A 24,632-nucleotide genomic window follows, 5' to 3' on the forward strand; every position below is an offset into this window, starting at 1 on the left:
ATCACGCGAGAAGAATATGATATTTTTCAGATTGTAGAAAGAACGATGATAGAAACAAAAAACAAAGTAAAAGAATAGAGGAATAAAACCTCTTTGGTAGTTTGTTGGAGATAGACAGCGGTAAGTTCTGGAAAGCATGGCATACCGTAACAGATCGAAAAGTGTTTTATCCAAACAAAGCAAGAAGAGCGATGATAAAGCACACTATAAATCACATTCAAAGAAGAAATCAAAGAGCAAGAGCAAGAGCAAAAAGAAGTTGAGAATCTATTGGAGATACATTTCTATCATATGGGTTCTATGGTTGGGATTGGTATATTACTATGAATCAATGGTTGTCAAGAGAGCAATGAAAAAGTGCCAATGGTCTAGTTGGGAAAACTGGCCTGAGGGCGCCGAAAGCCATAAGGTGGGTTTATTTGCCGATCCACAAATCATGGATGACTATTCATATCCGGGAAGGCCAAAAATAGTGAACTACTTCACAAGGGTGCTCCTTGACCACTACCATAAGAGAAATTGGAAGTACGTTCAGTATTACTTGGACCCTGATAGCAATTTCTTCCTTGGTGATCTATTTGATGGTGGTAGAGAGTGGGATGATGAGTACTGGATTAAAGAGTATACGAGGTTCAACAAAATCTTCCCTAAAAAGCCATTGAGAAGAACAATTATGTCGTTACCGGGCAACCATGATATTGGTTTTGGAGACACAGTCGTTGAGTCGAGCTTACAAAGGTTTTCTAGTTACTTCGGAGAAACTTCAACTTCCATGGAAGTTGGTAATCATACGTTCGTGCTTTTAGATACAATTTCACTTTCAGATAAGAAAAATCCAAGCGTTTCAAAAGTCCCAATGGAATTTCTAGATAATTTCTCGATGGGCTCACATCCACAACCCAAAATTCTTCTGACTCATGTTCCCTTATACAGGAATGCAGAACTACAATCTTGTGGGGAATTGCGTGAATCTAAAAAACTTTTCCCTATTGAAAGTGGTAAGCAGTACCAAACAGTCATAGATAGTGAGATATCGCAGCAAATTTTAACACAAGTTCAACCAGAACTCTTATTTTCCGGAGATGATCATGACTATTGCCACGTATCGCATTCATATCCGTTTCATGGAGAAACCAAGATTGCTGAAGAAATCACTGTAAAATCATGTGCAATGAATATGGGGATCAATAGGCCAGCTATCCAACTACTTTCCTTATATAATCCTTCAGATCTGAAAACGGTAAATGCCGGTGAAGAATATGAGTCAAAAACTTATCAAACAGAATTATGTTATATGCCAGATCCGTACAAATCCATCAGAATGTACTTATTTGGGTTATTATGGTCCTTTTTTTTTGTCCTTTACATGCATTTCCTCCCAAAATCATTTAACGGTCATGTAGCAACCAGAATGGATAGATTACTTACGCGTTCTCACAGTGGTAATTCCGCTTTGCCATTACCTGCAAGTGTTTCCAAATCCAAATCCAAAAAATCCTCGGCACATTCAAAATACTCTGTTAATGAAACGCGTTCGACCAAACAGTTCTTAGTCAATGTAGGTATACTATTTGCATCTGTGATGCCAATTTTTATCTATTTTTATAGTATAGTATAAACAATACCTAACATGTCTTTTTTCCAATTCGTTCCAGAACAGCGACGATTTATATCTTTTATATCAGTTAATTGAAGATACGCATAAGATCTTCATGAGCAAACAATTAAAATCAGGATTTCCACATAGATAAACATGAGTTTTTTGGTTGCAATTCCTTTTAGTAGCATTATGCGAAGCCATTCTTTCGGCTTCTTTATTTTCAATATTTTTTTATTATCTAATTAATTACATCCATCACGTACAGGTTACGTGAAATTTGAGAAACACAAAGTATGTAGTGTAATGGAAATAAATTGAGAAAAAGAATTACAACAAAAAAAGTAATACCTTAGGATTGTGTAATATGCAAGATAAATTAGACGGATACTATGCGAATATACTTTCAAATGCTGGGAAAGACGAGGATACGACTGACGATTACGACAAGACCAGTGATGAAGAAAATCTAGAGGAGATACTGGCGGAACTAGATAAAGAACTGGACGATGATCATGAATTTATGAGTGCGTATAGATCGGAGAGACTACAAGAAATATCGGATCACTTAAAACAAGTAAAGAAAAATGTTCAAGACGATGGATATGGTGAACTACAATATATTGACAATGAAGCCGATGCTATTAACATATGTACAAAAACTAACATGGTTGTAATACATTTTGAATTAGAGTCATTCGGGAAGTGCCAGTACATGAATGAGAAACTGGAAATCTTGGCTAGGAAACATCTAACTACAAGATTTATTAAAGTAAATGTTGGAACGTGTCCTTTTCTAGTCAATAAACTAAATGTTAAAGTACTGCCGTTTGTACTAGGTTATAAAAATGGTCTGGAAAAAGTCCGTTATGTTGGCTTTAGCAGATTAGGTAACGATCCAAACGGATTTGATATTAAAAGACTGGAAGAGTCTCTGACGCTTTCAGGAGTTATTGAAGATGAATTCAAAACCAAGAATCGATCATTTGGTAATGCGAAATCTTTTACTTCCAGAAGTGATAGTGATAGCGACAGTGGTTTAGATATTTAGTACAATGAATAAACATCTTCCAGTTTAGCAATAGCACGGGGTTCCTTTGAGCAAGCATTGCGTGGGCGAAGGCCCTCTGCAAATCTGTAAATTCTACATTTTTTATTGTACTTTTGGCAAACTTGGTATTTTATTGTACGATATATACAAGGTTAAATACAAAAGATGCGTTTATCAGTGTTTATATATGAAACTCAAAATGCCATTACAATTCTTTCGAATTAAAAGTAAAGTACAAAAATGATGATTGGAAAAAGGACAATATATGTGTGTATATAAAAATGGACTACCCTTTTAGTAAAGGCAACAAATCAATAAATGCAAATAAACTTACAGGTATTATATTTTTTTTTCAATTTAGATTTCTTTGGGTTGTCTTTCATTGAGTTTTTGAGTAAGTTCAAAGACTTGTTGCTTTAAATCATCGTTTTCGACTAATAAATGTGCCCTATGAATTTCACTATCCTTTAAGGAATCCATGGTCTTTTTCAGCTGAATACAAGATCTGGCGTAACCTTCCTTAATGAAATTGAAATTTAGCAACAATTTATGCGTATTAATTATCCTTGCTTTCATTTCCGATATTTGGTTCATTGTAAACTCATTTGTAAGTTTGGCAGGCTTGGTTGCAGATACGATATCTTGTCTTGCGGAATCTATTTTAGATGTTATATTAGTTATCATAGATTCTATCTTTAAGTGAGACTCATTGGTATCGGATGAAGCTAAAGAAGGTGAAGGTGATATGGATGCAGGCGATAACATGGGTTCATTTGTGATGTTTAATACACTCTTTTTTTTCTTGGTAACATTTTTATCTATCTTATATTTCTTGGCCTCTCTATCAGCTTTGTGTAAGGAGTTTTGATGTGTATTTTCGTGTGACGATGACTTGTCAATAAAATCATTATTGTGATTGTGCCCGTCAAGGTCTATTGCGACCAGGCTATCATTAGCGCTCTTTTGAATATTCAAGAGAGTGCTAGAGTCGGTGTTGTGTTCATCGTGAAATAGAGAGTCTAATGTCAAATGCTTTTCTGAGACTATATCGGAATCGAAGATATCGGTACAGTCCAAAGTATCCATCATAACTTGTTCCAAGTCTTTTCCTAAGTCCAAACTGTGCCCATCAATCTTCACTGTATCGTCAAAATGATTGTTTGCCTGGGTGAGCAGTCGGTGCAACGTGTGTTCTATATTGGTATCATCGGATAAATCTGTGTTCAAATTGGACTGATTTGTGTTCATACTTTGTACGCTTCCCTAGCAAAAACCTGGTGCTACTCAATTCAATCAAAAATCAAAGCCTCGAATTTTCAATTTTAACTACTTGGGCTGCTTTATAGGCCACTAATACTAGGAGACTTAATTGACTATACCCTTCTGCATCTTTTTTGGAAATTTTTCACCTCATCGCTAATGTGAAAAAAAAAAAATGGGAAAAATAAAAAAAATAAAAAGAAAGAAAAATGACAGGAATCAGTTAATTTTTATCAAGATGACACAAATATTGTAAAAAAAAAGAATATTTATAAAAAGCTATTTTAAATATTAATCTATTCACATGATTATGAGTTTTTGAATGTAGTTATATGCAGGGAGAGCTAAAAACCCCTGAAAAAGTCTCGAGAAAGGTGAGATTTCTATTCGTTACCGTTGCTCCAGATATCATTAAACATTTCCAAAATGCTATCGAACCCGACCTTACCCTTCATTGCATTATCACTGAATCTTTTGACCCCCCAATTTTCCACCTTCCTGCTAAAAATCTGGGTCGGGATGCCGGATATGAATTTTGCATCCTGTTTGAAGATAGTCATGTTTGATGGATTTTTTGGATGTGGCGCATAAGTTACTGTTTCGTAACACTTCAATATATGCGGAAACGTCATATTGCAACTTCTCATAGTCATTGACCTGTTTCGTCGGTCAATGGTGGACACTTCTCTTACGTATGCTAGGTTGGTGTTCCCCACCAGAATGGACATCCAGCGGGGGGCGTTTTGACTGATGGTTATAAGTCGTTCCGTTAGGAGTACATTGCCCTGTTCTTGAAGTTCTCTGCGAAGCACGTCAACTGCGATGACGTGGGTGGAGATCTTGTTTGGATATTTCATCCAGTTTGCCGTGGTCACTTTTTCCCATGGGTAATCGAATTCATAGGATTTCTGAAATGATTTCATTATAGTATATAAGCTTCAAGGATATATTACTAGCAGAAATATGTATTTGCTTGCCTTTCGAGGAAAGGATGCTTTACTTACACAATCAATTTCGCTCGCCGTTTTCTCGCCATTTGTGGTAAGATCTCTAAATGTATATCTATTTTTTTCGGAAATTTATCATTTTTCGAATAAAAGAAGCGGCGGGCCCCTTACTATCAAAGCCCTGAAATTTAAAGATTTACGCAATAGTACATATGACCCCAAAAAGTAAATAGGAAAGAAAAATGACATGATGCTTTTGTAGCTTTCTCTAAGCTGTGTTGATTTAGAATATATGTTTACTAATCTATTTATAATTAAATATGTATGTGATCCTGTCTTTTTTCTCTGTTTCATTTTTAGTTTTTTGATTTTTTGATTTTGTTTTTATTTTGTTTTTGATTTTGTTTTGTTTTATCTTGTTTTGTTTTCTTGATGGTAATTATCGAGCATTACCACCTAATACCCATCCTCCCATGTTATCCATATCGTCTTCACCGTATAAGTCCAATGTAATGGCCTTTTTATAAACGGGTTTGGTGACTGTAGTGTTTGAATTTGAGTGCTTTATCTTTTGAGGATCTACATTATAGCCTACGTCGTCATTATTTTCATCATCATCATAAAGATTCAGATTTAAATTCTTGAAATTTATACCTGTATCATTGTCGTTATCATTATTGTTGTAGCTATCAGTATCTGTATGGCTCGGTATGATTGTGCTGCTTGTCGAATCATCGTCGTCTTCGCGTTCCTTTATATTCGCGGACCCAGACATGATTTGGTCTTCTTCTTCCAGATTCAATAGTCCATGGCTGGCGTTGTTGAGATTTTTGTTGTTGCCGCCCATCAAAGCGTCGGTGGGCGTTCTAGATTTGAAGTTTAGCGCTAAGCCATTTTTTTCCATTTTACCATTCATCAGGGTACTGAAAAGATTGATTGACGGTTGTCTTCTCAGTTCTTCAAACGATTTGTTGATCAGGTTTTTTTCGAATAGCAAGTTGCTGTTTGAATCGCTTCTGAGTAACAGCGGGGATGCCTGTGACGTGTGTTGTGGGACTGGTGAATTCAAGAAGTTCTGCTTCTTGGTTGTGTCGTTCAATAGCTTGGAAAAAGCGTTCGACATGGTGGACATGTCGTTCAAAGACGAGTTCGAGCTGCTTGCGCTAGAAGAAGGTGTAGATATCCTGGAAATGAACTCCGGTGGTATCAGCCCGTTGCTGATGGAAGGAGTCAGGTTTCTATTCATGAGAGATTTTCTTTTGATGAGCGTTGCGGATGACAAATTCTTTTTATTGCTAATAGTATCGGCACCATCAAAGTCACCGTCGTGCACGTGGACGTTGGTGAAATGGCTCGAGGAACAGGATCTCTTAGGGGGGTCTGCTCTGGTGGGATCGAGCTGTTGGTTGTGTGTGTGCTTCTGGTTGAATGGTTTTTTCAGGGCCGGGTCCATTAAACTTAAGGATCTGAACCTGCCCTTAATTTCCTTTGAACTGTTCGCCTTGGGATCTGCCCCTGCGGACAACATATCTGTGCTGGAACCGGAGCGTGAGAGAATGCTTGGAGCATAAAAGCTTAGGCCTTCATCATCATCGTCGTCGTCGTCGTCGTTATCATCATCATCATCATCGCCGTCGTCGTCATAATCATCTGCGTATGTTTGCTCTTCTTCTTCTTCTTCTTCTTCCGCGAAATCGTCGTAATTGTTATCGTTGTATTGAGAAATTTCTTGATTCTTGGCACGGTCTTGTACTTGGTTGATTTGGTTATTAAGTTCGTCATATACTAGATTGTCGTTTGAGGGGGTTTTGCCGTAGGGGAAGGGAGATGGAGATCTAGACGTGTTCGAGCTCGAATACGACTGCGAACGAGAATGCGGATGTAAATGTGTTTGGAGCTGCAACTCGGTAGTGGAACATTGCTTACGCAGGTTGGACCCGTTGCTGATGAGATTGTTGATGGTTGTTGTCGGGATGGTGGTGATGGACTCATTCGTCTTGAACATGTGCGCTCTATTGGATTTCCGGTTGATGGACAGGGACCTGACCCTAACAGACTTGTCTTTATTGGAAGTCAGGACAGAGTTCTGGAAGCTCAGAAGAGACGAGGAGTTTCTTTTTAGGCTTGTGCCGGCCAAGTCGTTCTTGTCGTCGTTGAGAGAGTCCGAGTATTCGTGCAGGGCCTTTATCGACTCCTGGGAGATAAGACTGGTCAACGGGTGGTCCGAGAGCAGTGTCAGCAGGGCTTTCACACCGGTGCTGTTTGTCACGATGACGATGGAGTCCAAAACGGTCTGGTCCTGCATGCTCACGGCATGGTGGCTCGAGTTGGTGAATTTCTCGTTCAACTTAGTGTAGTACTCTTTGAACGGCAGCGACTTAGAATTCTGGATGGTCTTGGTGAAAGACCCGATGTTCTGCCAGTGGATAATATTCAGCCTCAGCAGTTCCGCGTTCAAAAAGGTGGAGAACCACTTGGAAGAGGTAGGGGACACGTTGATCTGAAACGTAAGGTTCAACTTCTGCTGCGCGTACAGGCTCTTGAAGGAGTTGTACACCTTTTCGATTAGGAACCGGATCGTCTCCACGTATCGCAGCGACCCCGATGACGAGATCTGCACGTTGAGGTCGAACTTGTTCTCGGCCGAGTGCCGAGTGGCGACCAGATCCTTCAACTCGTCCCAGAACCTGTCGTTCTCCTCTGCCGTGGCCGTGTTGGAGAAGCTCTGCGAGATAGAGCCCTTCAGGCGGTGCAACTTGAACCGCTTGTTCAGCCGGGAGAGCTTGTTATGCGTCATTTCATCGTTGTAGTAATCGATGGTGGGAATATCTATATAAAGCAGCACGTTCAGCTTAGCCAGCAATGGATATCGCGCAGCAAGCGACGTTTGCACCAACGGCTGCTGGATATTGGAGTACGTGATGAGGAACAGTGAGTCCTGAGACTTGACACTCACCCTAGGAGATGCGGCTGCGTCAGTTCCGACCGTATCCATCGTAGTATAAGCTCCCAAGAAAGTAACTAGGTTCTATATTGTATGGTAAACTGCGAGTTGCGGCCTGCGAGGAAGGGGGGGGCGAGCTTCTTTGTATGCGTGTGAAAGCTCTTCCAATTGTCCTTCTTAAATAGAAATAGAAAAAGGAAAAAAAAGAAAAAAATCCTGATAGGAAAACCTAACCGAATGGTATCCGAACTGCCAAGATTAAGATTCCGATGTAGTCAGCTACAAAACAAACAAACAAACCAGAAAGAAAGAAAGAAAGAACAATAGCAAAGAGTAGAAAGGCAACTGAGGAAAGAAGAAGGGAGATGAAATTGGAGTGGTTCAACAACCACCACAACTTTGACTGTTGAATAACGAAATACGATTACAAGAACAAAGAACAAAGAACAAAGAGAACGTGAAACGAGATGACACGACACTAGGTTTGAGCAACGAGCGCTACGAGACGGTAATCATGGCAACCACGGCGGGCACCCACGCCCCGCGCAGCCCACACACCACGCCTGCGCGGGGCAAAACCGCAGAGATCAAACAGCACCCGTGGGCGCGAGCGTGACTCAGCAGCGGCAGCTGCGGCCGGCTATCGTCGGTCGGCCGGTATGTCGGGGGTGTGGGTGTGCGGGCCGCTGATACGGGCCGTGGGTCGCTCGGCACGGCGGACTGGGCCGGTGGCAAATTTTTCGCTTCCCTTTGCGCAGAAACAAAAGTGAACTGTACATAGCAGGAATGGATTTGTATAGCACGGTAGAGCAGAGCAGAGCAAAGCAAAGCAGCGATAACAAAAGATCACAAGAGTAGTACTGTACAATCATGTCGTTGCAATTGCTGAATCCCAAGGCCGAGTCGCTGAGAAGAGATGCCGCGTTGAAGGTGAACGTCACCTCTGCCGAGGGTCTGCAGTCCGTGTTGGAGACCAACCTGGGCCCAAAGGGTACGCTGAAGATGCTTGTAGACGGGGCGGGCAATATTAAGTTGACCAAGGACGGTAAAGTGCTGCTAACCGAAATGCAGATCCAATCGCCCACGGCCGTGCTGATCGCACGGGCCGCGGCCGCCCAGGACGAGATTACCGGTGATGGGACGACCACCGTGGTGTGTTTGGTGGGCGAGTTGCTCAGACAGGCGCACCGGTTCATCCAGGAGGGTGTTCACCCACGTATCATTACTGATGGGTTTGAGATCGCGCGGAAGGAGTCGATGAAGTTTCTAGATGAGTTCAAGATCAGCAAGGCGGATCTCCCCAACGACAGAGAGTTTTTGCTACAGGTGGCTCGTTCTTCGCTATTGACCAAGGTAGACGCGGATTTGAGTGAAGTGTTGACCCCGATTGTTACGGACGCCGTGCTTAGCGTTCACGACGTGGAGGCGGACAACCTGGACTTGCACATGGTGGAGATAATGCAGATGCAGCACTTGTCGCCCAAGGACACCACTTTTGTCAAAGGCCTGGTCCTCGACCACGGTGGTAGGCATCCGGACATGCCCAGCCGCGTGGAGAACGCGCACATTTTGATTTTAAACGTGTCATTAGAGTATGAGAAGACCGAGATCAACTCGGGCTTCTTCTACAGTTCCGCGGACCAGAGAGACAAGCTGGCCGCCAGCGAAAGAAGATTTGTGGACGCCAAGTTGAAGAAGATCATCGACTTGAAAAACGAGGTCTGCGGCATGGACCCGCACAAGGGCTTCGTCATCATTAACCAGAAGGGTATCGACCCCATGTCGCTGGACGTCCTTGCCAAGCATAACATCCTGGCTTTGAGAAGAGCCAAGAGACGTAACATGGAAAGACTGCAATTGGTCACCGGCGGGGAAGCACAGAACTCCGTCGAGGATTTGTCGCCTCAGATCCTCGGGTTCTCCGGCCTGGTCTACCAAAAGACCATCGGTGAGGAGAAGTTCACATACGTCACGGAAAACACCGACCCTAAGTCTTGTACCATCTTGATCAAGGGTTCCACTCACTACGCTCTTGCTCAGACCAAAGACGCCGTGAGAGACGGGTTGAGAGCCGTGGCAAACGTCCTCAAGGACAAAAACATCATCCCCGGTGCCGGTGCATTCTACATCGCACTGGCAAGACACTTGAAGTCCGCTAACATGAACAAACTTGGCGCCAAGGGTAAGACAAAGACCGGTATCGAAGCCTTTGCGGAGGCCATGCTTGTGATCCCAAAGACGTTGGTGAAAAACTCCGGGTTCGACCCATTGGACGTCCTTGCCATGGTGGAGGACGAGTTGGACGACGCCCAGGACTCTGACGAAACAAGGTACGTTGGTGTAGACCTAAACATAGGTGACTCGTGCGACCCCACTATCGAAGGCATCTGGGACTCCTACCGTGTCCTAAGAAACGCAATCACGGGGGCCACAGGTATTGCAAGTAACCTACTATTATGTGATGAGTTGTTAAGGGCTGGTAGATCCACTTTGAGAGAAGGTCCTCAGTAATAAATAGACAACGTCACATCAAAAACAACAACAAAAACAACAACAACAACAACAACAACAACAATAACAACATATTTATGTAACATATTTTTTTAAATTGCCACCATCATCATATGTATATGTATATATACACGTATAAAATATATCACACCAATTTTGCCCAAAGTACAACACATCGTTTTTCTACTTCGCGTTGAAATTATGTACTTTTACCTGAAAAAACAACAAGAATTTACAAAGCACTAACCTAAGCCTTCAAACATTAGAAACCACACAAGGTTCTCCATTCGACTGCTACCCAAACTGCAACACTATGGCCGTGGAAGAAATATCCTCCGGGAAGGATGTCAGTCTAAGAGACATGCAGATCTCAGCCATTCTGAAAATGCTCTTTCTAAACAAGGACTCGAACAACAACGACAACATCACCACCATCACAGACGACATTTTCAACCAGCAGGAGATCATCTGGAAGGTGCTGGTCCTTGATGTCAAGAGCACCGCCACAATCTCCTCCGTTCTCAGAGTCAACGATCTATTGAAAGCTGGTATCACCGTTCATTCCTTAATTAAACAAGACAGATCGCCCTTGCCCGACGTGCCTGCCATTTATTTTGTTTCTCCCACAAAGGAGAACATCGACGTTATCGTCAACGACTTGAAAAATGACAAGTACTCCGAATTCTATATCAATTTCACTTCATCTTTGCCCAGAAACCTTTTGGAAGACTTGGCTCAACAAGTGTCAATCACGGGGAAATCAGAAAAAATTAAACAGGTCTACGACCAATACTTGGACTTCATTGTCACTGAACCAGAACTGTTTTCCCTAGAGGTCCCAAACGCATATTTGACTTTAAACGACCCAAGAACCACAGAAGAGGAAATCACTGGTTTGTGTGCTAACATCGCTGACGGCCTCTTCAACACCGTAATCACCACTAATTCCATCCCCATTATAAGAGCTCCCAAGGGCGGACCAGCCGAGATTATTGCGGAAAAGTTAGGTACCAAGCTACGTGACTACGTCATCAATACTAATGCCTCATCCACTTCAACTTTGCACGGGAACGATTCTTTGGAAAGGGGGGTCCTGATCATATTAGATAGAAGTATTGATTTTGCCTCTATGTTCTCGCATTCGTGGATTTATCAATGTATGGTCTTCGATATTTTCAAGCTATCAAGAAACACCATCACCATTCCCTTAGAAAGTAAACCAGATGGAGACGACACTACGACTTCGAATCCAATAGCCTCCAAGAAATACGATATAGAGCCAAATGATTTCTTTTGGATGGAGAACTCTCACTTGCCATTCCCAGAAGCTGCCGAAAATGTTGAAACAGCATTGAATAGATACAAAGAAGAAGCGGCAGAAATTACCAGGAAAACCGGTGTCACGAATATAACAGACTTGGATCCAAACTCAAATAGTGATACTGTTCAAATCCAAGAGGTCGTGAAGAAACTTCCAGAATTGACAGCTAAGAAGAACACTATTGATACTCATATGAACATATTTGCTGCACTGTTGTCACAATTGGAAAGTAAAAGCCTCGATACATTTTTTGAAGTAGAACAAGATCCTGGCAGCACCAAAACAAGATCAAGATTTTTGGACATTTTAAAGGACGGTAAAACAAATAATTTGGAAGACAAATTAAGATCGTTCATTGTTCTCTATCTAACATCATCTACCGGACTACCAAAGGATTTCGTCCAAAATGTGGAAAACTATTTCAACGAAAATAATTATGACATCAATGCCTTAAAATATGTTTATAAACTAAGGGAATTCATGCAATTATCAAACATGTCTTTGCAAAATAAATCTCTAGAAGATGGGTCCGATTCTAATTTTAAACCAAGCAATTTGACATTATCCGGTATATACGGATTGACCGAAGGTAAGTTACAAGGTGGTGTGGGAAGTTTGATCTCGGGTATCAGGAAATTGCTACCTGAAAAAAAAACTATACCAATAACAAATGTTGTTGATGCGATAATGGACCCTTTGAATAGTTCTCAAAAGAACTTGGAGACCACCGATAGTTATCTTTACATTGACCCAAAAATTACCAGGGGTTCACATACTAGGAAACCAAAAAGACAATCTTATAATAAATCATTGGTTTTTGTAGTTGGTGGTGGTAACTATTTAGAATATCAAAACCTTCAAGAATGGGCTCACTCTCAATTGCATAATCCGAAAAAAGTGATGTACGGTAGCACAGCCATTACTACACCAGCCGAATTTTTGAATGAAATTGCTCAGCTTGGTGCAAGTAATAACAATACTGATGCATAACCGACATGCGGACTCAATGTGTCAATGAGGAAAATAGATTGACTCAACGAAGGAAATAGATGCACTTATACAAACAAAAATAGTACGTAAACATGTATAGTAAGTAAAATATGATTAATGTTGTTTTCTTTGACAATTATTTCTTGGATTGGTTATTTAGTTTATATTATTTTATTTATTGAATGTGCTCTAAGGCTTGTTTCACCCTTACAAATAGTTTGCTGATGTCTCTAAAATCTTAGTCGACCTCTTGGCATCTAAAAATAACAATTTAGCCTCATCGACATCATTAATACCAATTTCTTTACGGTTGCTTGTTTGTGCCAAGATACCACATGGTGCCAATAATTGTAAAGCGTAACGTAAGGAAGTTTCTGAGCCCATTGTGGCTAGAAGGTCCAAAGCGCCATTTTCTATTTGCAAACTTTCCACAGCGGCTCTTCTCTCTATGATCGTACGAATTTCATCTTTGTCGTAAGGTAAAGTGCGAACAATCAATAACCTGTCAATCAAATCAGGTGGAACACCGTGTGGTGATATCACGTCTTCAGTACCACGGACTGTGGTCATACCTCTATTAGAAGCCAATACAACGACTGGGGCGATATTGGATTCGAGCGCTTTGTTTAAGTATGTGAAGATTTCAATGTCTAGCATATTAACCTCATCGATGAATAGGACACCTGGAATTAGTTCAGCAACCCCTTGATCGATGTATTTAGCGACCACTTTGTTAACTTCTTGTCTTAATTTTTCGGTAATTTCGGTCTTCTTAGGCTTGAGTAATTGGCCCATCATCGATATAACGTCTTGCCCACCTTGTGGTCTTGCGTTAGCAATATCCAGATCATGTAATGTAACATCCTGTACAATTTCCTTTTTCTTATGCACTTCACCCTTTGGCAGTGGAACGTATTCCTCGGTTTCCAAATCAAATTCAGTAGCGTATGCGTCAGATCTACCAACTCTTTTGACGGCACCGGTGTTAGCTTCTATATAAATAACATCGCCAATATTGACTTTTTCTCTTTGAATACTTTCATATATCGTTGGATCTAATCTTAACGTCTTAGTACCTTTGGCAGATTTGAGCCCGACAATGACATGGGAGATTGTCTTCCCGTATCCGCCTAATGGGTTTTCAGCATCTTCAGGTGTCAATTCTGTCACTTCACCTTCGTAAACCTCCTTAGTTTCCTTAATTCTTAAACCGATGGCCCTTCTGAAGTTTTCCATCAGAGTTTCTGTTTTTTTAACCTCTACAGAGTACAATTCACTACCTACGAGAGGACAGAAGGGGACTTTTGGACCCAACTCTTGAGAAATGGCAAGAGCTAGGGCAGTCTTACCCGTAGATGGACCACCAGCTAATAGGATAGCCCTACCGGACATCTTTTTGGCCTTGATCAAATCCACAATAACACCGCAGGCTTCACGGGCCTCAATCTGTCCAACAAACCCACCTTCGACTCTCTTGGCCACACCACTCTCATCTAGACCTAAACCTTTGATGTGTGTGTGAGCTGCAGTTCTAGTAACGACACTGGAATTGGTGCCATTCACACCAGGATTTTCTTTTACTTCACTAATAGCAACCATCTCTACTCAGTTCTTTCAGAGATTTATCTTACAAATTACTCAAACTCAAATGTTAAACGACTCCTCCGTTCACTGTCAATGTCCATCTCTTCATCCATCATGATTTCTTTTGTTTTGCCATTTTCCTTCTCAGGCCAAAACTGAAAAATTTTAAAGACGAAAGTCATTACCCGCACATCACGTGAGCAAATCGTCATTACGTTTCCTAAAAAGGCAAAACAGCAATTTTAGTGACATTTTAGCAATATTGGGCAAGCGGTCGTAGTAAAGGTTAATAAATACATAATTCACCATTCCGGTAGCATTGCAGAACGGCTAAGGAAACTATGCAGAGCCGTACCATGAAACACGAAACTGCCTTACCCATTACTCCACCTAGCACGGTGGAAAAAAAGCCTCAAGTGGGGGATCGTTGTGATGAGCGTTTAAAGCCAAGAAAGTTGCTATCGCAATTGAAGAAGAGTGTCAGTAGCAGGAAACCAAGATTGAAGTATAGGCCTGTATTGAACTCTGTGTTTGATCTGGACGCCTTCATGGATTCCAAGCTCTCCTGTACGTCGCCAAACCATCATATGGACCGCGATGCTAGTTTCATTAAATATGCATTGAGTTATAGTAAAAGAATGGTGGTGGTTAGCGGTGCAGGCGTGTCAGTTGCTGCAGGGATACCAGATTTCAGATCGAGTGAAGGTGTTTTCTCTACAGAGAACGGTGGTTCTGGTAAGGATTTATTTGATTACAACCGTGTGTATGGAGACGAATCAATGAGTGTTAAATTCAATCGGTTAATGGTTTCGCTGTTCAAGTTGTCGAATGATTGTCTGCCCACACGATTTCATGAAATGCTCAACGGTTTTGCGAAAGATGGAAGACTTTTAAGGTTGTACACTCAGAACATTGATGGTTTGGACACTCAATTACCTCATTTGGCAACAAATGTTCCTTTGGCAAAGCCAATACCGAGTACAGTACAGTTGCACGGAAGCATAAAACATATGGAATGTAACAAATGTCTAAATGTCAAACCTTTTGACCCTGAAATATTCAAATGCGACGACGGATATGATTCACGAACTGAAATTATACCGTCATGTCCACAGTGTGAAGAATTTGAAACGGTGAGGAGAATTGCGGGTTTAAGATCCACTGGCGTGGGTAAATTACGTCCAAGGGTAATCTTATACAATGAGATTCATCCTGAGGGCGATTTCATTGGTGAAATTGCTAATAACGATTTGAAGAAAAGACCAGATTGTTTAATTGTTGTTGGTACAAGTTTGAAGATTCCCGGTGTGAAAAATATTTGCAGACAGTTTGCAGCCAAAGTTCATGCAAACAAGGGTATTGTGCTATATTTGAACACCAGTATGCCCCCTAAGAACATATTGGATTCATTGAAATTTGTAGACTTGATTGTGCTGGGAGACTGTCAACATATTACTTCATTGCTATAGAAGCATCCCTTCCCTTTCCCGAATATGAAGATATCATTAATGCATTATTAAATAAATATATATATATATATATTTCTATATATATATATGTGTAATTAAATTTATTATTTATCACGATTGTATTTTCTTGTGCCTTGCCTACGCGACTAATGCAGGCGGTGGGGGTATATCAGGAACAAGACCTAGTTCAAACTTATTTGCTCTGAAAATTTTTATTGTTTCCTCGGCAAGGTCGCTTAACTCTATAATACTGTCCTTTTCAGAGGGTAAACCTTGAACAAATCTAGTGTTTCCAGCCGCTGTGTTCATATTGTTGGCTGCTGTGCTGGCTGGTTGCTGTCCAAACGAAGTTGTACTATTATTTTGAAAATTTGTGTTGGGATCTGAGACTGTTTGACCAAATGGAGACTTGGTTTGAGACGCCGAATTAGTATCTGTTTGTGATGCAATACCAAATGAAAACCCTTTATTACCGAAGGGAGATTGAGCGCTTGTATTCGCATTTGTATTCGTCGCATTAGAGTTAGATACTGAGCCAAAGGTACCGCTAGCAGCCATACCAAAAGGTGACTTATTGGTTGATACTTGGTTATTCGTTGCTGCGAATGGACTGCTATTGCCAATGCTGTTGGCTTTGGAGTTAGCGACCCCAAATGGTGACGAAACTGGTAGCGCGTTCTGTAGATTTCCAAAAGGTGATTTGTTATTGTTATTAATACCAAATGAGCCAAATGGAGCTGCTCCTGTTCCTGCACTGGTAGTTGTATTTTGATTGGCACCAAATGCTGACTGAGCATTACTGGCAGCTCCGAACGCAGGTTTCCCAAATGCTGATGATGCGGAAGACGAATTTGGCAATGCATTTTGTTGCAATGAACCAAATGGAGAACCAGATGTTACCGTTTTATTTTGCAAAGCACCAAATGCAGAGCCGGTGTTGTTATTAGTGACATTAGGGTTAATAGCAGCGGTACCATTCAGCCCAAATCCTGCTTGTCCAAATGCGGACCCCATTGAGCTGGGAGCTTTGCCAAAAGGGTTACCAGTTGCAGCTGCAGAGCCAAAGCCGGATGATCCAAAAGAGGGAGCACCAAATGCAGATGTAGTGGAGGGCGCATTAACATTGGTGGGCGCGGTAGAACCAAACGCAGGAGCCCCAAATGCCGAAGGCTTCGCTGCGCCAGCGGTACTTCCAAAAGCACTCATTGTTGTATTACTGGTATTACTGGTATTTGCACCAAACTGAGGCGCACCAAACGCAGAGGTAGTGGCACCACCTGCAGTTGCATTCGTAGCGCCAAAACTAGGTTGGCCGAATGCACTGGTTCCTATGGCGTTGTTATTGGTGACGTTGGCAGTGAACGGATTCATGCCGTTCGTATTGGAGAGATTGGGCTTGACGCCCGACGTGAACGGATTACCGAAACTTGACATTATAGTTATGTTGTTACTCGCGTTCAACTCCTATGGGAAATTGATGAAATCCTGTGTTATAGCTCTCTGATGTTGGGCGCTCCTTGTCATCGAATCGCTATTTTTTTGCAAATACCTTGCACCCCAATCGGCATGTTTCTTGACATGATCTATGCATTTCTGCATATCTAGGGCTCTTGAGGGCATCTCTTGTTCGTACTGCGCCAGCGTGCCGTTCCTTTGAGCCTTGTAGTACCGGTGTCTTGCTTCCTCTGGTGAATAATATTTGCCAGAAATCAAATTTAGCGTACAGGGAAATCCCATACTGTAAGATGAGCTTAACGGCGAGAATTGGATCGATAATGCCGAGTTCATATCAGAAGTAAGATCTCTCTTAATCAAGTCCAAGTTGCATGGATTTACGAAACTGTTGAAGTCATCAAGCCCTTAATTGTTTTCTGTTATGACATTATTGTTGCCATAGCTGTCAGTGTCGCTGTTCGTGTAAATTTGTGAGAAATTGCAACGGTTACCGAACTTACACTGGCCTCGTTGGAAATATTTGCAAGGCGTTTTGGCCGTCCCATTGTAAAACGACATTGATGCAAAGACTATTCCTCTTGACCAATCCGTTGGTTGGTTTTCTGTCTTTACGTCTATAATTTATGCCCTTTTTTCTACTTAGTCCTGTCATTTCTTGCAAATGCTCATCGCGAAAAAGAAAAAGAAGACAAAAGACCACAATTTGATCAGGGAACAACAGTAGTAATCAAAATAAACAAGGGTCATTGGGAGGTTTCAGAGTGGAAAAATGTGAGGATAAACTAACGAGAAAAAGGAAATTTATTTAATATTTATATACTAGGTATTTACACGTGAGAGTCTTACAAAACTAAGAGATGGCCAAAAATGCAGGTCTTGATGGAAAAAAAAAAAGCTATATAAAAAACAAGCCCATATCCCTTGCTCTCTTATTTCAATTGTTCTAATATCTGTTATTATTTCTTTTTGGATAACTGTTTTTATCATTGTTGCGGGAGAATGAACGTCTATTGTTGTTGTCGCGTCCGAATTGTCCATCTTCGTGATCTCTATTTCTGTTTCTACTATAATTGTTGTTGCTTCTGAAGGAAGTGTCTGAATCTTCATCATCGTATGAGTTTTCACTTCTGTCTCTGTTACTATTATAGTCTCTTATTTCAAACATTGCTCTACCAATTGGACTACGGCTCAACCCTAACTTTTCTAAAAATCTTCTGGATACAGGGATCTTTAATTCAGGATCGTTTGAAAGTATACCATAGGTAGATGCAATTTCAGGCAATATGTGTCTTTCAGAAAATCTGTATTCCTTGATGCAAGATCTGTAGGATGAGATCAAACTTACTATGACATCGGACAGCTCTTCCGTTTCTTGGCTCATGGCTTCCAACACTTCAGTTTTTATCTCTTCAGTTGGTTCATACGTTTCTTGTTTAGCAATGGTTATATTTTTAACATGTTCCAATTCTTTAACAAATGGTAATTCATCCTTGCAAATGAATAAGACGGAAGAACCTTCTTTTCCACTTCTGGCAGTTCTACCAATTCTATGAATGTAATTGGCTAATTCAGATGGTACACCAATTTGCAAAACTTCATGAACATTTGGGAAATCCATACCACGAGCACCCACGTCCGTACAGACCAAAATACCAGATTCATCTTTCTTAAATCTTTTGACTATACTTGTTCTTTTATTCTGTGTGATCTTACCATGAAATTCTAGAATAGGTAGCTTCTTTTTGAATTCATTTTGTAGAATATCACATAAAAAGGATGTAAATTTAACGGTTGGAGCGAAGATAATGGCTTTGTAATTGGAATCTCTTTCTGTAATTTGCTTTTTAATATGTTCCACAGCAGCAAATATGTTGTCCGCAAATTTTTTAGAAATCACAACGGATTGGTCAATCCTTTCATGAGCTTCTGGCTCATTTTTGTCGACGGTATCCAAGAAAAGGCATTCCTTCTTATTCATGATATTGTTTGCTAGTTTTTGTACTTTGTCATCAAGAGTAGCTGAGAATAGTAGTGTTTTGATATTATCGGGGGATTTCGAATTTTTTTCGTTCAGCATACCAGAAATAGTTTCTAAGTCATCTCTGAACCCAATCTCTAATAATCTATCAGCTTCATCAAGCACCTTGTAATCGACGAATCTGAAAAACTTGTTTGAGTATCTTTCTAAGACATCAATCAATCTACCTGGAGTGGCAATTATAATGTTTGGTCTTAGCTTATTCATTTTATCCATGGCTCCCCTGAAATCAGTACCACCAACTAGAGAGACGCAACCGTATTTCTTTAAGCCATAGTTCATATCATGAATTTTTTTCACCTCCGCTTCGATTTGTAAAGCTAAATCTCTTGTTGGTGCAACAATGACAGCCTTAACCATGTATTGAGAATCCAGTTTCGTGTTTATCAAATGCTGGAAAATGGGAATCAAAAACGCAAAAGTCTTACCTGTACCAGTCTTGGCTCTTGCGATAACATCGTGATCTTCACTGGATAAAATGGGCTTTATAGTCTTTTGCTGGACAGGAGTTAGACCAGGAAACTCCATCCTGGCAATAGCCTTGTGTAATTCTTTATCAAGAACGCCTTCCTCCAATAAAGAATCAAGCGTTACTTCTTTGGAGTTTTCTTCTTTGGGTACGTGAATTAGCTTAGAAAAGGTTGCTTTATCGAAATGCACTTCGTCACCATCATCTCTAGATGTTGTTCTTGGACGAGAATTGAAACGAGGATTCCTGGGCCTTCTATTACCGTCGTTTTTCTGGTACCTACCAAAATTCTTTTGGTCCCTGTCGCCATCGTGATACAATCTTTTAGAAATTCCACCATTGACTCGGCTACAGTTCTTGAGCAGTACCGAGAAGCTTCTTCCCACGAGGAGGGGTGAACGACCTTTTATCAGTACAGAAGTCAACATTTAACAGCCTAACGTCCTATTCACTATCCTTTTGCCACTATATGTTACTCTACAATAATGACCATTAATATTTCCCTTCTCTACTTTGAAAGAAAATTTGTATATATAATAATATCACCACACACGGACTCAACAGCAATGGGTGGGTAAAGTATCCATAAATAATCACACCCAGGATTGACAGTATGTTCAATCAACGGCCTAAACACCACCCTTGTACTCATCGAATCTACTTGCTACTATCGACCCTCTGCGGAGTCCATACATAGGTTCGGATCAGTAGATTAACTTGCATCACTCTCCACGAAGACACTGTGCCAGCATTTTTCGTCAATTTTTCTCAGAGCGGTTTAAAAGACGATGAGTGATAGAAGAAGGTCATGTTCACAAGTACACACGTTGCACGCAGGACAAGACAAGCACACCTCTTTCGTACTGTATTGTACTCTACTGCTCTGTATCACTTCGGCGCACCAACGATTTCTTTTGGCGGGTCTATTCTATATATTGTATATACTTTTATCAAGATATCGTGTGAGTAACTGAAGCTAAAGCTCAAGAAAATACAAACAAAGGCTGAAGAAGAATAGAAAAAGATCAAGAAAGGAAAAAAAAGAAACAGAACATTGGGTAAAGATAGCCTAGACGAACCGAACAATGTCAGCACCTGTTCCTCAATTAGTAAATATTTCTCATGCCTTGCAAGCTTCCACTATCCAGCAAATTCGTTTGGATATGGTAGATTTTAATAAAGATTGCAAACTATCTTCAGTTCAATTGGCAAGAATTGACAAATATACCGACTCCTTGCAAGCAGCTTTAAATCAATTCACCAGAGACAACTTGCACATCGAACGGAAAGATGAGGATGTGACTGCTGCAGATGTTCAATTATATTCCGGCTTAAAATCAATGTATTTAGACTATTTGAACCAATTAATAAAACTAAAACAAGACAAACAACACCACTCCGCACCCCCCATTGCCAATGATGTCTCGCTAGACTTCTTCGTTAACCAACTACCCAAATTTCCTATCGAGGAAAGAAAAAACTACATCGATAACTTAATCCTGAATAAAAATTGTCATAATCAATTATCTAAAATGGATGGGTTGGTGGATGCTGTTATTAACCTATGTGTCTTGGATAATTCCGTTAGTGAAAACGTACGATCTTATATGAAACTATTGGATACACTGGGTTTCCAAAAGGGTCCAAACAGCACTAATGCAAAGGCAAAGCTAAAAAAGAAACTAACCAGTTCCAAAGCAAAAGTAAAAGATTCAGAAAAGGAAAAGGAAAAGGAAATGGACAAGGACAAGGATAAGGACAAGGATAAGTTGAAAGCTAAAGTAAGAACAAAACTAAAACCTTCTCCCCTATTTAATAATGACGGTAATACTTCATATTCATCATCGCTACCTTCTGCATCTGGGTCTTCGGCAAAGAAACTGAAGTCAGGCTTATTCAATAAAAGTGAAGCCAAATCTTCGACGGACGCTGTAACCGCTTCTTCTTCTAAGAAAAAACTATCATTTTCTAAATATCTGAATAAAGATGACACAGATACCACTAAATCTGGGACCAAACGGTCACTAGAGTTAGATTTCAAAGTTAATCCCGAAGTGCCAACAACATCTACCAATATTGCATCATCGCCGTCATCTTCATCGTCATTAACCACAACGGGAGGATATCCTGTTTCTTCTGAAGAACCCTTGAAGAAGAAAATAAAACAGTCAGTACAAGACCCCAATATAAGGTCAATTCTGAGAAATGGTAAATCAAAGAAAACACGTGTAAGTAGTATTAAATTTTTGGATGACCCTCGACTAATAAAAGTTTATGGTGATGATCTACCGAATCACGGGCTACAAGTTTCGCCAGTACAACTGAAAAAAATCCTAAAGCCATTCAAAGAAGGCGAACCAAAGGAAGTTATACTGTTTGAAGATATGTCAATCAAGCTACAGCCTTTAGAGTTGAAGTTTTTGAAAAGCACAGATAATGAAGACTACATGGATATATCCGAAACTAAAGGTGGACCAATTCACTGTGAAACCAGAACTCCATTGATCTATAGAAACAACTTCAACCAATTCAGTTCAGATTTAAATAAGAGACCGCCAAGAGAGCCAATAGATTTTGATTTGAATGGAAACACAAATTCAAACCCGATCATTGCAAAGGCATTTGGTAAAAATAGTCTATTATTAAGGAAGGACAGAGGCGGTTTACCATACAAGCATGTCCCCATTGTAAAAAGAAATAAGTACCCTCCAAGACCTGTACGCTAAGCTATAAAATGCAGAAATATATATATATACGTATTTATGTAATGTAATTATTGAAGATCTACCTACGCCCATTAGGTCTTCTTACTCTGAAGCTTTTTCATCAGCAATCTGGACATAATGATACTACTAGCACTTGCAATACCGAAAGGTGGGAAGTACTCCAAAATAGTTCTCAATTTACTTGGTTGAATCCTTTTGATGACGCTTTCTATTTGTTCGTATAAATCGACCAATGTGGTGTCATTTTGCAGAATATAATCTGACCTAGCCATTTTCTCCTCTGTACTCATTTGATTACGAAGCCTGTTTTTCGCATCTTCTTCACTGAGTTCTGGATTCCTAATCAGTAATCTTTCTAATTGCAGTTCTTGTTTACAAACTACGCTTACAGTAACTCCACACATAGAATCCAGGTTACCTTCGAATAGGAGCGGTACGTCTAACACGCACATTCTATATCCTTTCAGGTAGTAGTATCCAATCTCCCTAAACATTGCATGCCTTATAGCTGGATGTGTTACACCGTTCAAGGCTTTCAAGTCCTCCTCATGGCTGAAGACCCACTTCCCCAGGGCTGCGCGATTCAAATGCCCATCCTCTAATAATAAATCAGGTATTTTTTCTTTAAAGAATGATACAATCTGATCATATGCGTTTTGGCCTGGCTCGACTACTTGCCTAGCAATCTTGTCCGCATCTACAATCGGTAATTTGTATTTATCTCTTAGTCTCCTTGACACTGTGCTTTTACCACAAGCAATTCCACCTGTTAACCCCACTACTAGCATTCCTCGACCTTCCTTCCTCTGCCAACCTCACGACAGTATTCCTTAGTGGTTGTTATTATTGTACCACCTATTCCCCCATTCTAATTAAAACAAAGGTAAAAATAAAAAATAAAAAAAAAAAAAGAAAAAGTCTAGCAAAGTTTAAATCATATTTAATGCACATTAAAGAATAACTTGTACTCTCGTAACACGGAGAATTTGAAGACCAACATACAACAATGTCAAGTCCAATACCTAGGGTCTACTCCCTAGGGAATTCTCCCATGTCATATTTACTAGCATTAAGAATTGCACAACTCCCGAGTCAACCTAAAGTTCCCTTAGTTGTCCTTCTCTTGAACGATCAGAAGAAATTGAATAGGTTTCTTGACAATGACTCCAAAATTATTGTCAAATCGAATAATAATAATAAAGAAATTCATCACAGACAGTTTATGGCATCATGTGTTCCGCCTATTCTAAACAATGGTGAAATTGCCCCGATTGAAAATCTAATAATTTCTGATAAATCTTCAAAGTTCATAACCGCCCAACTTTCGAAATATAGTAAATCTTTGACACCTGAGACCAACATTTTACTTTTGAATCCAAGTTTAAATTTACTAGAATATATGCATAGATACCGATGGCGGTCTGCGCAAACGAGACCAAACTTGTTCATGGGGTTTACATCACCAGTTGAGGTTGGTACTATCCATCAAGAATTTCAGTTATCAATTGACACAAAAAAAAGAATACAGTTTCATTTGGCTAAGATTGATGATTTTCCTTCATTGGGCGGCGCTGGTCGCAATACAGATCTTCCTCTGATCGGCGACAGACCTACAAATGAAAAGGAAACCCCATTTAATAAGCTGTTTAAAGAAATGGCCAAACTGCGGCCCAGGATTGGTTCGAGATTGATCAATTTTGATTTGCATGTTCATAGTTTTCACGATTTGTTCTTCGTCGCATTAGAAAACTTGATGTTGGAAAGTTCCATTGAGCCACTACTAGCAGTGTATGATTGTACATACAAAAAGGAGCTGCTAAAAATAGCCGGGGCACAAGATACAATTCACAAGTTAATAAATGAACAATTATTTGTCATTGATCAATCCTACCCATCATTAAAGAATTATCCAAACTACTCTATTATTTTCGAAAAAGAAAGAATATTCAACTTAATCATGAGAGACTTGAAAGTGAACGGAAACAAGCGCGCCAAATTGGCTCGATCTTTGGAGCAATTGAATCATACAAATATTGACGAACTTAACGGATATTTTGTTGCACTTGCCAAGTACAAAAAATGTGATTGCAGGTGGAACGAAATGATTTTGACTTTAGTCAAAGGGAAGCAGTCAATTACCAAGCAAAAAGCATTAGATTATCATTATTTGTAAATTTTTCTTGTACATATAAATAATAGACATCAATATAAATATGTATATAAATAGTTTCCGCCTACTTTTGCTTACTTAAAGCAAGTGCATGTATTCT

At 40.2% G+C, this 24,632-nt stretch overlaps 13 protein-coding genes across 13 annotated transcripts; 7 read left to right on the forward strand and 6 right to left on the reverse strand.

Moving 5' to 3' along the window:
* Positions 1-136: 136 nt before the first annotated feature.
* Positions 137-1,618, forward strand: CDC1 (putative lipid phosphatase CDC1; the record flags this gene model as incomplete). Its single annotated transcript, XM_018363613.1, has 1 exon — positions 137-1,618. One exon carries the CDS (start codon positions 137-139, stop codon positions 1,616-1,618), a length of 1,482 nt encoding a protein of 493 aa, XP_018223742.1.
* Positions 1,619-1,964: 346 nt separating this feature from the next.
* PLP1 (Plp1p) lies at positions 1,965-2,648 on the forward strand (the record flags this gene model as incomplete). Its single annotated transcript, XM_018363614.1, has 1 exon — positions 1,965-2,648. The coding sequence occupies one exon, from the start codon at positions 1,965-1,967 to the stop codon at positions 2,646-2,648; it is 684 nt and encodes a 227-aa protein (XP_018223743.1).
* Positions 2,649-3,005: 357 nt separating this feature from the next.
* Positions 3,006-3,896, reverse strand: ATC1 (Atc1p; the record flags this gene model as incomplete). The annotated part of the gene is made up of 1 exon (XM_018363615.1): positions 3,006-3,896. One exon carries the CDS (start codon positions 3,894-3,896, stop codon positions 3,006-3,008), a length of 891 nt encoding a protein of 296 aa, XP_018223744.1.
* A 395-nt stretch (positions 3,897-4,291) lies between these two features.
* UPS3 (Ups3p) lies at positions 4,292-4,831 on the reverse strand (the record flags this gene model as incomplete). The annotated part of the gene is made up of 1 exon (XM_018363616.1): positions 4,292-4,831. One exon carries the CDS (start codon positions 4,829-4,831, stop codon positions 4,292-4,294), a length of 540 nt encoding a protein of 179 aa, XP_018223745.1.
* A 463-nt stretch (positions 4,832-5,294) lies between these two features.
* On the reverse strand, positions 5,295-7,850 carry SND1 (Snd1p; the record flags this gene model as incomplete). Its single annotated transcript, XM_018363617.1, has 1 exon — positions 5,295-7,850. One exon carries the CDS (start codon positions 7,848-7,850, stop codon positions 5,295-5,297), a length of 2,556 nt encoding a protein of 851 aa, XP_018223746.1.
* Positions 7,851-8,669: 819 nt separating this feature from the next.
* On the forward strand, positions 8,670-10,310 carry CCT6 (chaperonin-containing T-complex subunit CCT6; the record flags this gene model as incomplete). The annotated part of the gene is made up of 1 exon (XM_018363618.1): positions 8,670-10,310. The coding sequence occupies one exon, from the start codon at positions 8,670-8,672 to the stop codon at positions 10,308-10,310; it is 1,641 nt and encodes a 546-aa protein (XP_018223747.1).
* A 313-nt stretch (positions 10,311-10,623) lies between these two features.
* On the forward strand, positions 10,624-12,621 carry SLY1 (syntaxin-binding protein; the record flags this gene model as incomplete). The annotated part of the gene is made up of 1 exon (XM_018363619.1): positions 10,624-12,621. The coding sequence occupies one exon, from the start codon at positions 10,624-10,626 to the stop codon at positions 12,619-12,621; it is 1,998 nt and encodes a 665-aa protein (XP_018223748.1).
* A 207-nt stretch (positions 12,622-12,828) lies between these two features.
* On the reverse strand, positions 12,829-14,220 carry RVB1 (RuvB family ATP-dependent DNA helicase pontin; the record flags this gene model as incomplete). The annotated part of the gene is made up of 1 exon (XM_018363620.1): positions 12,829-14,220. One exon carries the CDS (start codon positions 14,218-14,220, stop codon positions 12,829-12,831), a length of 1,392 nt encoding a protein of 463 aa, XP_018223749.1.
* Positions 14,221-14,546: 326 nt separating this feature from the next.
* On the forward strand, positions 14,547-15,674 carry HST4 (NAD-dependent histone deacetylase HST4; the record flags this gene model as incomplete). The annotated part of the gene is made up of 1 exon (XM_018363621.1): positions 14,547-15,674. One exon carries the CDS (start codon positions 14,547-14,549, stop codon positions 15,672-15,674), a length of 1,128 nt encoding a protein of 375 aa, XP_018223750.1.
* Positions 15,675-18,072: 2,398 nt separating this feature from the next.
* On the reverse strand, positions 18,073-20,064 carry MSS116 (ATP-dependent RNA helicase; the record flags this gene model as incomplete). Its single annotated transcript, XM_018363622.1, has 1 exon — positions 18,073-20,064. The coding sequence occupies one exon, from the start codon at positions 20,062-20,064 to the stop codon at positions 18,073-18,075; it is 1,992 nt and encodes a 663-aa protein (XP_018223751.1).
* A 657-nt stretch (positions 20,065-20,721) lies between these two features.
* REF2 (RNA-processing protein REF2) lies at positions 20,722-22,362 on the forward strand (the record flags this gene model as incomplete). The annotated part of the gene is made up of 1 exon (XM_018363623.1): positions 20,722-22,362. One exon carries the CDS (start codon positions 20,722-20,724, stop codon positions 22,360-22,362), a length of 1,641 nt encoding a protein of 546 aa, XP_018223752.1.
* Positions 22,363-22,433: 71 nt separating this feature from the next.
* On the reverse strand, positions 22,434-23,150 carry CAB5 (putative dephospho-CoA kinase; the record flags this gene model as incomplete). The annotated part of the gene is made up of 1 exon (XM_018363624.1): positions 22,434-23,150. One exon carries the CDS (start codon positions 23,148-23,150, stop codon positions 22,434-22,436), a length of 717 nt encoding a protein of 238 aa, XP_018223753.1.
* Positions 23,151-23,368: 218 nt separating this feature from the next.
* On the forward strand, positions 23,369-24,535 carry CBS2 (Cbs2p; the record flags this gene model as incomplete). Its single annotated transcript, XM_018363625.1, has 1 exon — positions 23,369-24,535. One exon carries the CDS (start codon positions 23,369-23,371, stop codon positions 24,533-24,535), a length of 1,167 nt encoding a protein of 388 aa, XP_018223754.1.
* Between the last annotated feature and the right edge of the window lie 97 nt (positions 24,536-24,632).

The sequence above is a fragment of the Saccharomyces eubayanus genome, chromosome II (assembly GCF_001298625.1).
Source record: "Saccharomyces eubayanus strain FM1318 chromosome II, whole genome shotgun sequence".
Taxonomy (NCBI): domain Eukaryota; kingdom Fungi; phylum Ascomycota; class Saccharomycetes; order Saccharomycetales; family Saccharomycetaceae; genus Saccharomyces; species Saccharomyces eubayanus.